A 13,196-nucleotide genomic window follows, 5' to 3' on the forward strand; every position below is an offset into this window, starting at 1 on the left:
GTTAAATACAAGGGCATACGTTTCTATCCTGTTTTTATTTTATTTTGCAAGAGATTTTTTGTAAGCTGGCCATTCTAGGCGAAGGTTCTATTTTCTATTGAAATCAACAGAACAATTGTTGAACCATTTTGGGGAAGTTGTACCTAGGTCACCTCCCCTTCAGAAAGATTCTAGATAAAGCGATTTGGGGGAAAGCGTATATCTAGGTAACTGCACTATAGATAAACACCGTAGATGAAGCAATTTTTGTATTTTTGTCTTGCGGGGGGGGGGGGGGGGGGGTTGTTGCATTTACTTTTCTGCCCTAGATAAACACTGTGACTGAAACACGAATTTTGGATAGCCGTCAATTTCATATGTCTTGTTTTATTCTTCAGTGTACTTCGGCCAACAATGTCCAGCAGGGTTCCATTGTTGACCCTTATGCCGCGAAATAGGGTTAAGCACGCAGTTCGACCGCGCCGCCCAATCTCATTTCAGTTCAAGTAATTGCTTTTTTTCTAGTTGGTCGCCGAATAAGCGTAGTGACTGATTCGCCCTCTAGGTTTATTTCGTACACCGCATGGCGGTATTGTTTACAACTGAAATGGATGAACGATCTCGCGTTCAAAGGAGATATACTTCAACAGTTGCCTACGAGAGAATTGAAAGTTTTTGTCCAGAGATTTGTTTCAGTCAAGAGGAGTTTGTGAATTCGTCCAAAATTTAGAAGCAGAAATTGGTCAAAGTATTTGGTTTTTCTAAATACTTTTTGTCAATCAAAGAGCAAGTTCCTCGACGTCATGAAGCAAGGCACCGATAATTGTGCCGTCAAGCCATCGCACCAACACCGAACACCGATATTTGTGCCGTCTAGGCATCGCTCCAGGTGGCCTGTCGTTCATGTTAAAAGCATCAGCTGTGAGAATCGTTGTTCATGAGTTTTAAATCAACCCGAGCAATCCGGACACTGTTTACTACAGATGTTTCACCTGTTTGAATCTGAAGAATCAACTCAAAGCTGAAGATAAGAGCCCGATCGCCCATCTAATATTGTCATGAATGACAATTGATGAGGCGATAAAAAATGAAACGAAAACTGAACGTTTAATGGGGCGAACTTGTGCCCAAAAATAAAAATGAAACAGATAAAAGGAGAGCGTCGCTGGCGTCGAAGTCGGCGTGACAGCAGAGTCGAACGCCGCCTTGCGGAATCCTTTATGTACCCTCGTAGATTTCTGAATCTTTCGGTGTAGAACTTTCGGTGCGTAGAACATTCGGAACTTGATAAGACGAGAATTTTCTCGACCTTACGAGAAGGCCAAGTTGAAAGAATAAATTAAAGGACAGTCCGCTTACAGGAATCGAACCTACACCTTCCGCGCGACAGCCAAGCGCGGTAACCACTCGACCACGCACGCGCTTGCTCGCCAACGCGCGTGGCATTACTCCCCCCTCTAAAAACGCATCGTCTCGATGTGACGTGCCGGGAAACAAAAACAGCAAAACAAATAAAAATAATTGCAAACTACGTCGACTTGTGCAACACGATCCTATCGAGCGTATTACAAAACACAATTCACAGTCCTATCGATCGTAGTACGGCTTGAGGCGCACGACGTGGACGACTTCCGGTTGTGGAGGGCGGCGCGATGAAGTATGATATCTGTCTAGAAGATGATTTTGTAAAATGTCATGTTTTTTCCCCGAATCCCTATATTGTACAATCGATCTAATAAAATAGAGTATTTATCGTTTCAAAAGCCCTTGTAAAATCTATAAAAACAGCTGACACATATTTTGTACAGCCAAGGTATTCATATACATAAACAAATCCTTCAGCAGATCTGAAATTCCCATTTCTTCTCTGAAACCATACTGCGTGTCAATCAATTTATTATGTTTCGGAATAAATCGTCGAAGGAGCTTATTGATTTAAATAATTAACTACCGAGAGTATACACGCTGTTCTCTAATTAATGTATTTATTTTTCTCGCCCTTCTTCTATGTTAGCCGAACAGCTATCGTAAGTTTTTTTAGGAATGATACTACCTGAGAATATGCAGTTATATGACTGGATCAAAACTGGTCGTTTCTCGTGGCGATCGATACTTTCTCCAAGTGGTTGGAAGTCAAGATAATGCACTCGACGACCGCATGCAAGACAATTGAAATTGTCTGTTATTTGTTTGAATCGCATGGGTTGCCATTGGAAGTAGTGGCTGATAACGGTCCGTAGCTCCGAGCCGCAAAATCTCAAGATTTTTTGAAAGCGAACGAAGTCAAGCGCAAGCTCATGCCGCCTTATCACCCGCGATCCAACGGGCGGCAGAACGTGCTGTACAAACAAAAAAGACAACACTCCTGAAACAGTTGCTCGACGACAAAGAGAGAGGCAATACTAGGGCACTACAACATAGAATTGATAATTTGGTGTTTTCATATTGCTCAACACCGCACACGTTCACGGGAAAGACACCCGCAAATTTATTCCTAAGGCGAAAACTGCGAGCTCGCTTATCGTTGCTACGACCGAATATAAAAAAGTACAATGATCGAGAAAACTAAGAGAGTAAAAATATGTGCCGATGAGCGAAGATCTGAGACGAGATCTTTTGGGCTGGGTGATTGTATATTTGTACGTTCTTTGCGGGGTGATGTGGTGAAATGTTTGCCCTGTAAAGTGACTAACGTGAAGTCGACATCCACATACTTGGTTGTCCTCGGAAACAAAGTAAAGTTTGTGCATGCTGATCACTTGCGACGATCGTCCATGAAAAGTTCGGAGCAGCCGGAGGACAGTCCCGAGTTAGACATGCCGTATGCCGCAGACATAGTCACCACACCTGCTGCTAGAAACCGCAGCGGTGGTCTACCTGCACAGCCAGAACGCCACCCGAGTAGGGTGCCTACCAGTTAAGAAAATACTATACTCCGCGACAACTTTTCTTGGCAATGCAGTGGAAGGTACGTCCCGCGTCCCCTCTCCCATTTCTAGCCTACGCAGGCTTTCCTCCTCCCCCATTTCCGGGGAGAGGAGGAGAGCCTGCGTACACTCAAAATGGGAGAGGGGACGCGTGACGTACCTTCCACTGCATTGCCAAGAAAAGTTGTCGCGGAGTATAGACCTTTTCCACAAGGGCGCCGCCATCTTGAATTGTCGTCACTTCCAGTATGGGCGAAAACATTACTTTGCCGCCGCCACGCCAATAGAAGACATTTGGGATATAAGTCTAACCGTCACACATTCTCGTTTTGGCTCCCCTCCATTTTTTTACTGGTTACAGGTTGAAATGTTTTACTATTTTGTCGTCGCCCATACTGGAAGTGACGACAATTCAAGATGGCGGCGCCCCTGTGGAAAATGTCATACGGAGGAGCACAAGTGTCATACGGACCGTATAAAAGTGTCATACGGAGGAGCACAAGAGAGAGGCGACCTCCTGATCGTTTCCGGTCTGATCATTTTTCTATAGTGTTTTCACTATTAGTTGGGGAGAGAGTGTCGTATCTGCGTGTATCTGATAACAGCACGCCATGAAGTGTGCACTTTTATGTCTGACGCCAGAGTGTTGTGCGCCTGCGTCCGGTGTATCCAATCTGTATATATTGAGCCCCGATTTGATGTGCCAGACAGCAGCTGGTCGTGTTGGACCTCGCAATAAGGTGCCTTGCCAGAAATGCGTCCCGGTCCCAAATGTAACACTCCGTATCCTCCCCTTCTCATCTACCATACCCTCCCTTTCCTCTTCTTCTGTACCCTTTCCTCCTTCTCTGTACCCTCCCCTCCTCTTCCTCCACACCTTCGCCTCTTCCCACACTTTCCCCATTGAATTTAGCTGAAAAATCGACGCCACGTGACCTCAGCAACAATTCAGTTTCGGCGCTAAATTTAAAGGGCAACTCCGCTCAATTCCGGAGATTTCGGGATAATGATTGATTTCGAATTAAAAAGCCCTAGTAAAACACACTACGTCGTTTGCTTCGCGAAAAATGGGATATACATTTTTAAATCTGATTTTAAACACGAGCGGAAATCGAAACCGAAACTTCGGCTCCGCCCGGCAACATTGGCCTCGGGTCGCCAAGTACATGGCCATCACGTGGTACGAGATGTCACGTGATCCTCGGCCCAACGACGGGCGGGATTGGGGCGGGCGTGTGGCAGGCGCGAGTGTCGTCTGCACCACACTCTTCGCCACGTTTTGGTGTCTACGGCATTCGACGACGTCTGTACAACTGCGGCATAAGTGTGCGCGCACGTGGTGTCCGTAGTGTGGACGAAACTCCGAGAGACAATAATCACAATCGGTGAGACGACGACGACGGTTGTGACGCGGAAGACGGCGGTAACGGCGGGACCACGGCGGGCGGCCGGACGGCTCCCAAGAAACGCGCTGCGCAGGCGCGTTACGCCAATCACGTGGACACTGCTGAGCGCCGAGAGGCAACGTTGCTGACGTCATGCGCTACGCTCGCCCGGAGAAGTGAAAACAAGCAAAAGGGGGTCATGTAGATGGCGTTTAGCTCAATGTTGGCTCCGCCCATGCCGTTGCCTTGACTGCGCTGTTGGTTGCGCCTGAATTCGCCCGCTGAAGTCAGCCGATTTCGGCAACTTGGCGAGTTGGAAAGTTTGCCGGACCGTTTAAGAAACATTTAGACAGAACTGCGTTGTAAGATTTCACGTGTGGTCTTCCTAGGCGATACTGAAGAGGACTGCATTGTTTTTTCAAAACCAAAAATAAAGCGGAGTTGCCCTTTAACAAAGAAAATGACGCCAAGTGACTCCGTGTCACGTCACCTATGAACAGATTCAGTTTGTATGCTAGATCTAGCGGGAAAACTGGCGTGACGTGTCCTCCACACCAATTCAATTCCTCGTTTCATTTAGCGGGGAAACTGAATTTGTGTCCAGGTCTTGTGACGCAAGTTTTACGGCTAAATTTAGCGGGGAAACCGACTGCGCAGTGTTGCACTCTGGGACGTCACAGGCCTACACACCAATTCAGTTTCTTCGCTAAATGTAGCTGGAAGTTGAATTTGTGCATATGTCTTTGACGTCCCATAATTAATGCAACGCGCGCGGTTACGCCGACGCTGTTACACGCGGATAAGCCGCCTAAGAGCTGCGCTTTAAACGAGCGAGTACTTTGTCCCCCTGATCAAAGGAGAGGAGGAGCACCCGTATCTTTATATCATAAAAAAAAATAGGAAGGTCAAGAAAGAAACAAAGGTAAAATGGAAAGTATCCACAAAACCGCTTCTACACTAGTCGAGTACTTGTTATTTAAAAAAAGTAAAAAATTAACCGATTACAATTACAAACACTTTGCTAAAAGATGTAACTGATTACAGTAATCAATTACTGCATCCCAAAAGTAGTAGAAAAATTACATTAAAAACATTGAAGTACGAATACATAAAACATCGCAGCGCCGCATGCCCGGAGTTCGGCGAAACTTTTAAGAGATGCGGAAAGCGTTACCATTTTGCGACAGTCTGCATTAACGTTTAAGTGAAAATGAGGGAAAAACGCAAAAAGAAATACCTTCGTCTCCTGGTGGCTAGCGAAGACGAGCACTATTGTATATAGGCGTTTCCAGTAGACGCAGCATCTCGAGAAGGTCGCTTTCAAGACACGATCGAGAGTGAAGGCACGTCCGTAAAGTACCAGCTGGACACGGGAGCAAATTTCTGCATCATATTTGGACGCCAGCTTTGGTGGTGACCGCGAAAGAAGCGCAACCGTGTACCGCCGTTTTGAAAACCTTCTTGGGCACAAGGCACACGCTTCCGAAAAGATCCTCCTGGTGCTTCGAAAAAATTAAAAAAATTTACGAAGCTCAATTTTTTGTAACGGAGCGAGACGTTTTGGTTACACTTAGCGGAGGCACAGCGAACGTCTGGGCCTCATCGCATGCGATTAGAGTGGTACATGACTTGCGCTATTTACAGTCACTTTTTTTTACCTTTTTATTACGAAATCAAGAATGGATAAATGTATTCAAGCTCGTCACACAGAAAGCGAGAGAGAAACAGAGAAAGAAAGAGAGATAAAAAGAATAAGTAAATAGTCACATGCTAGACTAGTAAAAGCCCCAATCTAGAAACAAAACCCAATCTAGAAAAAAAAATATGACAGATTAGATAGCCTTCTGTTCGTAGTACGTTTTTTTTTTTTTTTTTTAGAAGCACACGCGGGTAAACTCTGAAAGGGGGGGGGGGGGGTGCGTTGTCGTGGCTAGATGACGCCACTACAGAACGGCAGAACACAGTCGTCTATGGCGGAGCAAACCCGGATCGTAACAACCCGTACACAGGAAACGAGGCACTCTCGACAGCTAGGCACTCAAAACGTCGCTGAGTGCTTTGACATTCTAATCCTTCTGGTATCTTGGCAATTTTTGTAGTTGTTAAAGAATCAAAAAGTGTCCAACGTCGGTGCAACATAGACGAATGGCGTACGTGCAGACCGAGCGATTTTTTACGTAAAAAAAACTCAACTCAATAATTTTAGCTTTTTTGAGAGCGTATAACAAAAAACTTGCAATTCATTACAAAAAAAAAAAAAAGACTAAGCGAATTGCAGCAAACGTAACCGCAGAAAAAAAAACGTTGCGGCTTCAATTCACGCTGTAGAGGTGGGCGGTCAGCGAAGCTGTCACCTGCAACTATTGCCTACTGCACTATACGAAATGCCGCCGCCGGTTGCAGCACGCCTCCGCTGGTCGTATTGTTGTTCCCTTTCCATTTTGCCGCTCCTAGTATTCACGCTGCTCCTCGAGAGTCCTAACTATGCGTGGCCTAATCATCGCGGTGCTGCAGCAACAATGAGATCAGTTGCTACACTCCGTTTCATCTGACGTTTAAGCGCAGCGGATGTTACGAGCCATTGGAGCCAATCGGAGGCCGTGTGAGTGTCACCTGACCTTAGAGAGGGGGCACAGCGATGCGCGGAAAGCGTATCACAGGCCACGTCCACAAAATGGAATTGGCTAAGATAGCTCGTAGCATCCGCTGCGTACGGAGGTAAGATGAAACGGGCTATATTCGGGTTCTTCTTTTATATATGAAAGGCTAGTGACGTTACTCCCCACGTCGCAAGCTGCCGTCGCCGCGGCAGCTTGAGCAACAGTAATCTTCACCGGGAACGTATGCGGTGAGCGCTACGAGCTTCGCATTGCTTTCAGGAGCTCCTTATCATTCATTATATGATTAGGATGCTTGTTTTCTGTCTATTCTTTATTGAAATGAATGTTGTGCTGTATGTTGTATGCGTGGTGTTTGTACTGTTCGCTTCAATCTTCCGAAGTCTTATTTTCTGTGAGAACTCCAACACGAAAGCACACGCGAGGAGAAGGAATCACCTTTCCACATCCATTGCAGTCCTGTTAACTTAAAAAAGCTGTATCCGCACTACTAGAACTTGATTCGTGATTTCAGTGTATATTTAAGTCCTACGGTATGATCCCACCCCCTCTGTAATGCCTTTGGTCGTCGAGGGTACCAATAAACGAAAAGAAATGAAATAAGAAAAAAATATTACTTATCAACCAGAACTATCGTCAGGGACAGGCTATGAATTGATTAGATGACCCGCCTCCATTGCGAGCTTTCTGCCTTTGATAACACATAGGCGCACGCTCAGCCGAAGTCCTGCCCTGCGGAAAGCACTGAGCGCGTACTGGAGGTGAAGCTTCTACCGAATGTTTAGCTATATCTATAGCCTCCTGTATACTGACAAAGCTTGGCAGATCGCCACAAGAAGCGGCCGCCGAAATGGTAAAGGTAGAGTGGTGGACAGCGGATGAGAGGAGAGCCAAGGGCGGGCGCCCCGCTGCGGCGAGACGCCGAAACACACTTTTCCCGAGCGAACAAGTGTGTTGGGGTCCTCGCCGCTTCAAAAGCTCTGCGTCCAGGTTCTCCGATAAATGGCTCTTTGATGCTCTGTGCTACCAGATCCTCGAGCTCCAAATCCGCGACCGGGCACTCTATGGCTCCGTCGTCGAACTGTTGTTCATGACAGACGATAAATTGCTGTACCCCTATCTCGGGCTGATGGCCGCGTGTGTAGACTTCCCATAGCCACTGATACCTTAAAAAGTGCAGGGCCTATAATGCTCACGTTTCTCGCTTTGTGGTTCGCGTTCTTATCTGCCAATGCAGCATTCTCATTGGCTGCGAGGTGACTTGCTATCCCTGCTTTTCTTCAGCTGTAAGTTACTACGGCGACTGACAAGAAAGACTGTCTATAGTACATACTTTATGTCCATTCGACTCTAAAAGGTCCATGTCTCAGCATTTCAACACTGGCGATTTTCAAGGCGGCTGCAGAGCGCACCACTTCCACAGCCAAGTCCTCTGAAACAACGTTGATCTCTGACCACGCTTGCGAAAACTAACATTTACATAAGCCTTTTATGTTTTTTTTTTGTTTTTTTTTGCCTTTTGTTTTTGTTTTTCGTTTACATGCACGCTCGCGAACATGTTTGGAAGGATAAAAACAAACGCCTTTTTAGGACAGTGGACGAAGTGGCGTAGGGGAATCCTCGTTTACAGATACTTTCCTTTTAATGTTTGCAGCTGAATCAAATGTGTGTGTAGGCGGGCTCAGTGCCGCATGCGTACGCACCGATCTCTTTTCTGAAACAGTTTTGAAAACAACATTCAATCTCTTTCGTGCACCTGGTTTGTCAGTTGTTAAAAGTTAGGCTCAAAATGTTCTGTTATGTGTTTACTTTTTAGTTAATACGATTTCGAGCGATAAACGAGGACCTGTACAACGCCACGTTGCCGCTCAAAATCGAGTGTATGAGGTCATGAGGTACCTGACGTTCTGCAAATGGTTTGGTCTACCTGCAGCTTTTTCAACAGATGACACTTGCTGTACACCGCTCCGTTAATATGACGAGTGCATCAGCATATAGCTTAAAAAAATGAACAACAAAAGTACTTAAAATGGAAAGAATGAAGACACGCGGGACCTTTACAGACAACCACCCAGAAACAGTGTCTGTGAACGTCCTTCGTTCTTTTTCATATTCTTTCTATTTGGAGGAGGATAATTACGACACGCTCGCTTTACCGAACAAAAGCATGCACTCGTGTACTTTTTTTTCCCACCGGTACTGCCAGTGCGTCATACGGGCGTATAGACTCAGAGCGTATCACCCACCATTTATCGTTTGACTTGTAACTTCATTCCCGGAGACACAAAAAGGGCAGTGTCTACACTACGGCTGCTCCGGGGACAAATCCTAGACACAAGTGCGAAGGCCCACTGCATCTGCTTCCCCTTACTGAAATTTGTGCGAGAGCCGCCGTGCAGTGGGAAACGGGAAGGTTCGCCATGAATTGGCTCTTGATCTTGGTGATAGGTTCGTGCGGCGTAGGATCGACCACAGCGGTCCCAGTCACCAATGTTGACAAAAAAGTGGACTACACCGGGTAAGTGTGCTGCTCTAGAAGCGACTCGTACGGAACAATAGAAGAGCTTAACATCACCTAGATGCGGCTAAATAATTAGTTATACCGCGGGCAGTTATTAGCTTTTTTTACTGTAACTATTCTTTGTAATTTTATTTTTGTTGCTCAGGGCCTAAAAGAACAGAGTGTCGAAACATTCATCATTCCCGTTGAGTTGGGGTTCGAGTTTAGTAGCTTTTACTTTGTTCCGGTTTGGACCCAGTTCAGTCATGCGTGCGAAATATCGGTTCGGTCCCCGGATCATAACCCTGCCTTAGACTTTGGCCGCCCGTGTATATCCTGCAGCAAACAAAAAGGAAACTTCTCTCCCAGTCGTAAAGAAAGGAAAGGTGCGTTCAACTTGTCGTGATCTGCACAAAAAATACTACAAATTTCATTTCATTTCATTTCATTTTATTACCTCAAAGGCACTCGACTTGCGAGCGCATTACATGAGGGGGGAAATTCATAATATACAATTAGAACTTCAAAACAGTGTTTTCGCGTATATACTATTTACATCTTAAAATAACACGCACAAAAATGCACTGGGGAAGGCGTGCAGACAAAAGAGCAGGAAAAAGAACACATACATGATATAACATTGCAATTTCATATATCGCGACATAATTGAATGAGTGTAAACAAAACTTAACGCAAAAAAAAAAAATCAAGATGAAAATGCAAAAATATACAACAGCGTGCAAGGCAAACAAATATCAAGGTAGAGACCGCTTACTAACTGCTCATTCCAATGTACTGTTCACATTTTAATTTATATGCTGCTAGGTTAGTCTCCGATACAACTTCGTATGGCATATCATTCCAATCTCTAATGCACATGACAACAGGCGATGAGGAAAATAATAGTGTGCGTGATTTGGGCGGCTGAATCTTGAGTTGGTGATCCGTTCTGGGTGATATATAGGAGGGCGGTTTGCAGTAGGTTTGCCTAAAAGTTGATGCGCTATTGAAAATAGTATGAAAAAGACATAGTCGTGACAGCCGTCGACGTTTCTCAAGAGAATGTAGACCAAGGTTGTTTTTTAGTGACGTGACGCTAGTAAATGATGAATAGTCAGAGGTAATAAATCGGGCTGCCTTATTCTGGACGGACTCCAGTCTATCAACAAGGTATGCCTGATGAGGATTCTAGACAGCGCTAGCGTATTCTAGTTTTGGAAGTATCAGCGAATTGTAGGCAAGCAATTTAGTGGATGGAGGTGCGAGAGATATATTTCTTTTCAAGAAGCCGAGGGTTTTATGAGCACTTGCTACTATGCAATCTACCTGGTAAGACCAGTTTAACGTTTCTGAAAAGTGGACACCAAGGTACTTGTAAACGGACACCCTGTCAATGTTGCGTCCTTGAAGGAAATACTGGGTAGACGATCTACTTGGCGATGTGGAAATGTTGATGTATTTACTTTTTGAGACATTATATTCATGAGCCAGTCGGTGCACCAAGTTCGGATCCTGTCAAGGTCATTTTGCAATATTAAATGATCGGATGTATCGGATATCTTTCTGTATATGACACAATCATCAGCGAAAAGCCTAATGGTGGACGTTAATGAAGAAGGAAGGTCATTTACATATATTAAAAACAAAAGAGGCCCAAGAACGCTCCCCTGCGGTACACCAGACGATACTGAACATTGATAAGAAAGAGAAGCGTTTATTTTTACGGACTGAGTTCTATTAGAAAGGAAGGAAGCGATCCAGTTAAGAATGCACGGTTCGATGCGGAGTCGTGATAGCTTTAGGAGGAGGCGACTATGTGGGACAGTATCAAAAGCTTTGGCAAAGTCGATGAATATGATATCGGTCTGGTGATTGTCATGAGTGTTGACATGAAGGTCAGTAATGAACTTGAATAGCTGGGTGACACATGAGTGATGTTTCCTAAAGCCATGTTGGTTTGGAAACAAAAAGTTGAATTGATCGAAGTGAGCGAGAAGGTGCGTGTATATGACGTGTTCCATGAGTTTACAAGGCACACTAGTGAGGGATATTGGTCTATAGTTGGTAGGATTTGATGATGGACCAGCTTTAAGGATAGGTGTTATAAATGTGGTCATCAGAAGCCGCGTTAAAGGGATACTTCAACGAAATTCGAAATATTCCCGCCGTGTTCAAGAATAGGTTGAATATGATCTACAATATCCGTAAATGACAATCGCACGCTTGTATTTTGAGCCTGGTGGCTGTATTTTTCGTTATAAACGGCCCACTCTGGCAAGCGCTCGGAGAAGGCCCAGCGGAGACCACGTGACATCCAACGCAATCGTGACGTAGGTCGTCTCAAGACGAGCAAAGCTACGGCGAGGCTGACGTCGAGAGGATGGCCTAGTCGTTCCAGGCACCGAAGCGGCTGCTTTTGAACAAATTTTGAGTGACGGGTTAATCTTCTATAATCTTGTAGGGGGAGAATAGCGACTTCTGTGACACACAAAAGGCATTCTCGGGAAGAGGGGAGTTCCTCCTGCCCCTCTTCCCTTGTCGTGGCCGGAAACGAGACAACCTCCGTCACTAGCTGCCAAGGTTGCTAGACGGGCATTACAAGCGAGGCGTTAGCGACATCCACCAGGTGCTCTTTGCTAATCGTTTAATTCGTTTTAAAATTCCTTTTCGTGACTTTTTTAACAAGATATTGGTATGTTCGATTTGATGGTGCTTTTTTGAACACATATAGACCAAAAAATGAGCACCGAAATTTCGTTGTAGTATCCCTTTAAGGAAAGAGAGACAGTACAAGAAATTATCTTAGTGTCATTTTGTCTTGACTTTTTATCGCAAACAACACAATTGAAAAATTACTCTATTAACAGAAGATGATAAACACTACCAAAGGACTAACATGCGAGAGAACCAGTCAGCGTGTACCGTACTTGAAGGCCACATACCTCAAATAACTGAGTTGAAGACGACAAAGACAGCGAAGGGCAGTCAAAGAAATATTCAAACAAAAATTGTGAAGAAAATACAGAGGCGGCATGCTATGTTTGAAGTACGCCAAAAAAAAAAAAAAAAAAAAAACATAACCTTTCTCCTAACACTCTGGACAAAGGTGACGTGCACTACGGAGAAATGGGTGCTTGTGTGGTGTCCCAACAACTGGCACAAGTGGCAAGGCGTTTTTTAGAAGGCAATGTACGGGGAGGCGTTGGAAGAACAGCAAGCCAATCGTGGAAAGCGCCAGAAAACTTGGAGCGGCGCTACGAATGGAACCGCGAAGGACGGAGGACGAAACCTCCTTTTGGCTTCAACGATGCTCACCGAAAGAGCCACCGGACGACTGCATTTCGCCTGCTCAAGCCATCAAGACATTCCTGTCGGCCAGATTCCAGGGCTCATCCATACAAAAAAAGGCCCCAACAAAGTTTCCCGCAAGTGCGGCCCTACGGGAACACTGTAACAGACAATTCCTTTCCACACCTCAAAGACGCGGAGGTGAGACAACAGCTGCCTTATCCTGCTGTGGTAAACTACACTCCGACACCCGGGCTCGAGCAGCAAGTTCGTTACGTAGACTCGAACATACACCTGCCACCGGCGACTGGAGTTCCAGGGTTATAACCACTGAGGTCCACACAGGCCGCACACAACAATCTTGCAGCGTTCGGATGGCTCTCCCGAGATGCCCCCACTCCACTCTCAGCGCCAGACAGATTCAAGCAGGGGACTCCCGGTGCCTTCCTCGGGACCTTGGACCTCCCCAAAGACAGCACATGTGGCCCAGTTGTATACA

The 13,196-nt window shown here is 45.5% G+C and overlaps 1 protein-coding gene across 1 annotated transcript in view; it reads left to right on the plus strand.

Moving 5' to 3' along the window:
- The first annotated feature begins 8,799 nt into the window (after positions 1 to 8,799).
- The window catches only part of LOC115329814 (zinc carboxypeptidase-like), a 44,115-nt gene continuing 39,718 nt past the window's right edge, over positions 8,800 to 13,196 (plus strand). The window contains exons 1-2 of the mRNA XM_040212023.3: positions 8,800 to 8,804; positions 9,191 to 9,427. Of these exons, the coding sequence (XP_040067957.1) occupies positions 8,800 to 8,804; positions 9,191 to 9,427 (242 nt within the window). The remainder of the gene's footprint in view (positions 8,805 to 9,190; positions 9,428 to 13,196) is intronic.

This window comes from Ixodes scapularis, unplaced genomic scaffold (assembly GCF_016920785.2).
Source record: "Ixodes scapularis isolate PalLabHiFi unplaced genomic scaffold, ASM1692078v2 PGA_scaffold1__304_contigs__length_218370807, whole genome shotgun sequence".
Classification (NCBI taxonomy): domain Eukaryota; kingdom Metazoa; phylum Arthropoda; class Arachnida; order Ixodida; family Ixodidae; genus Ixodes; species Ixodes scapularis.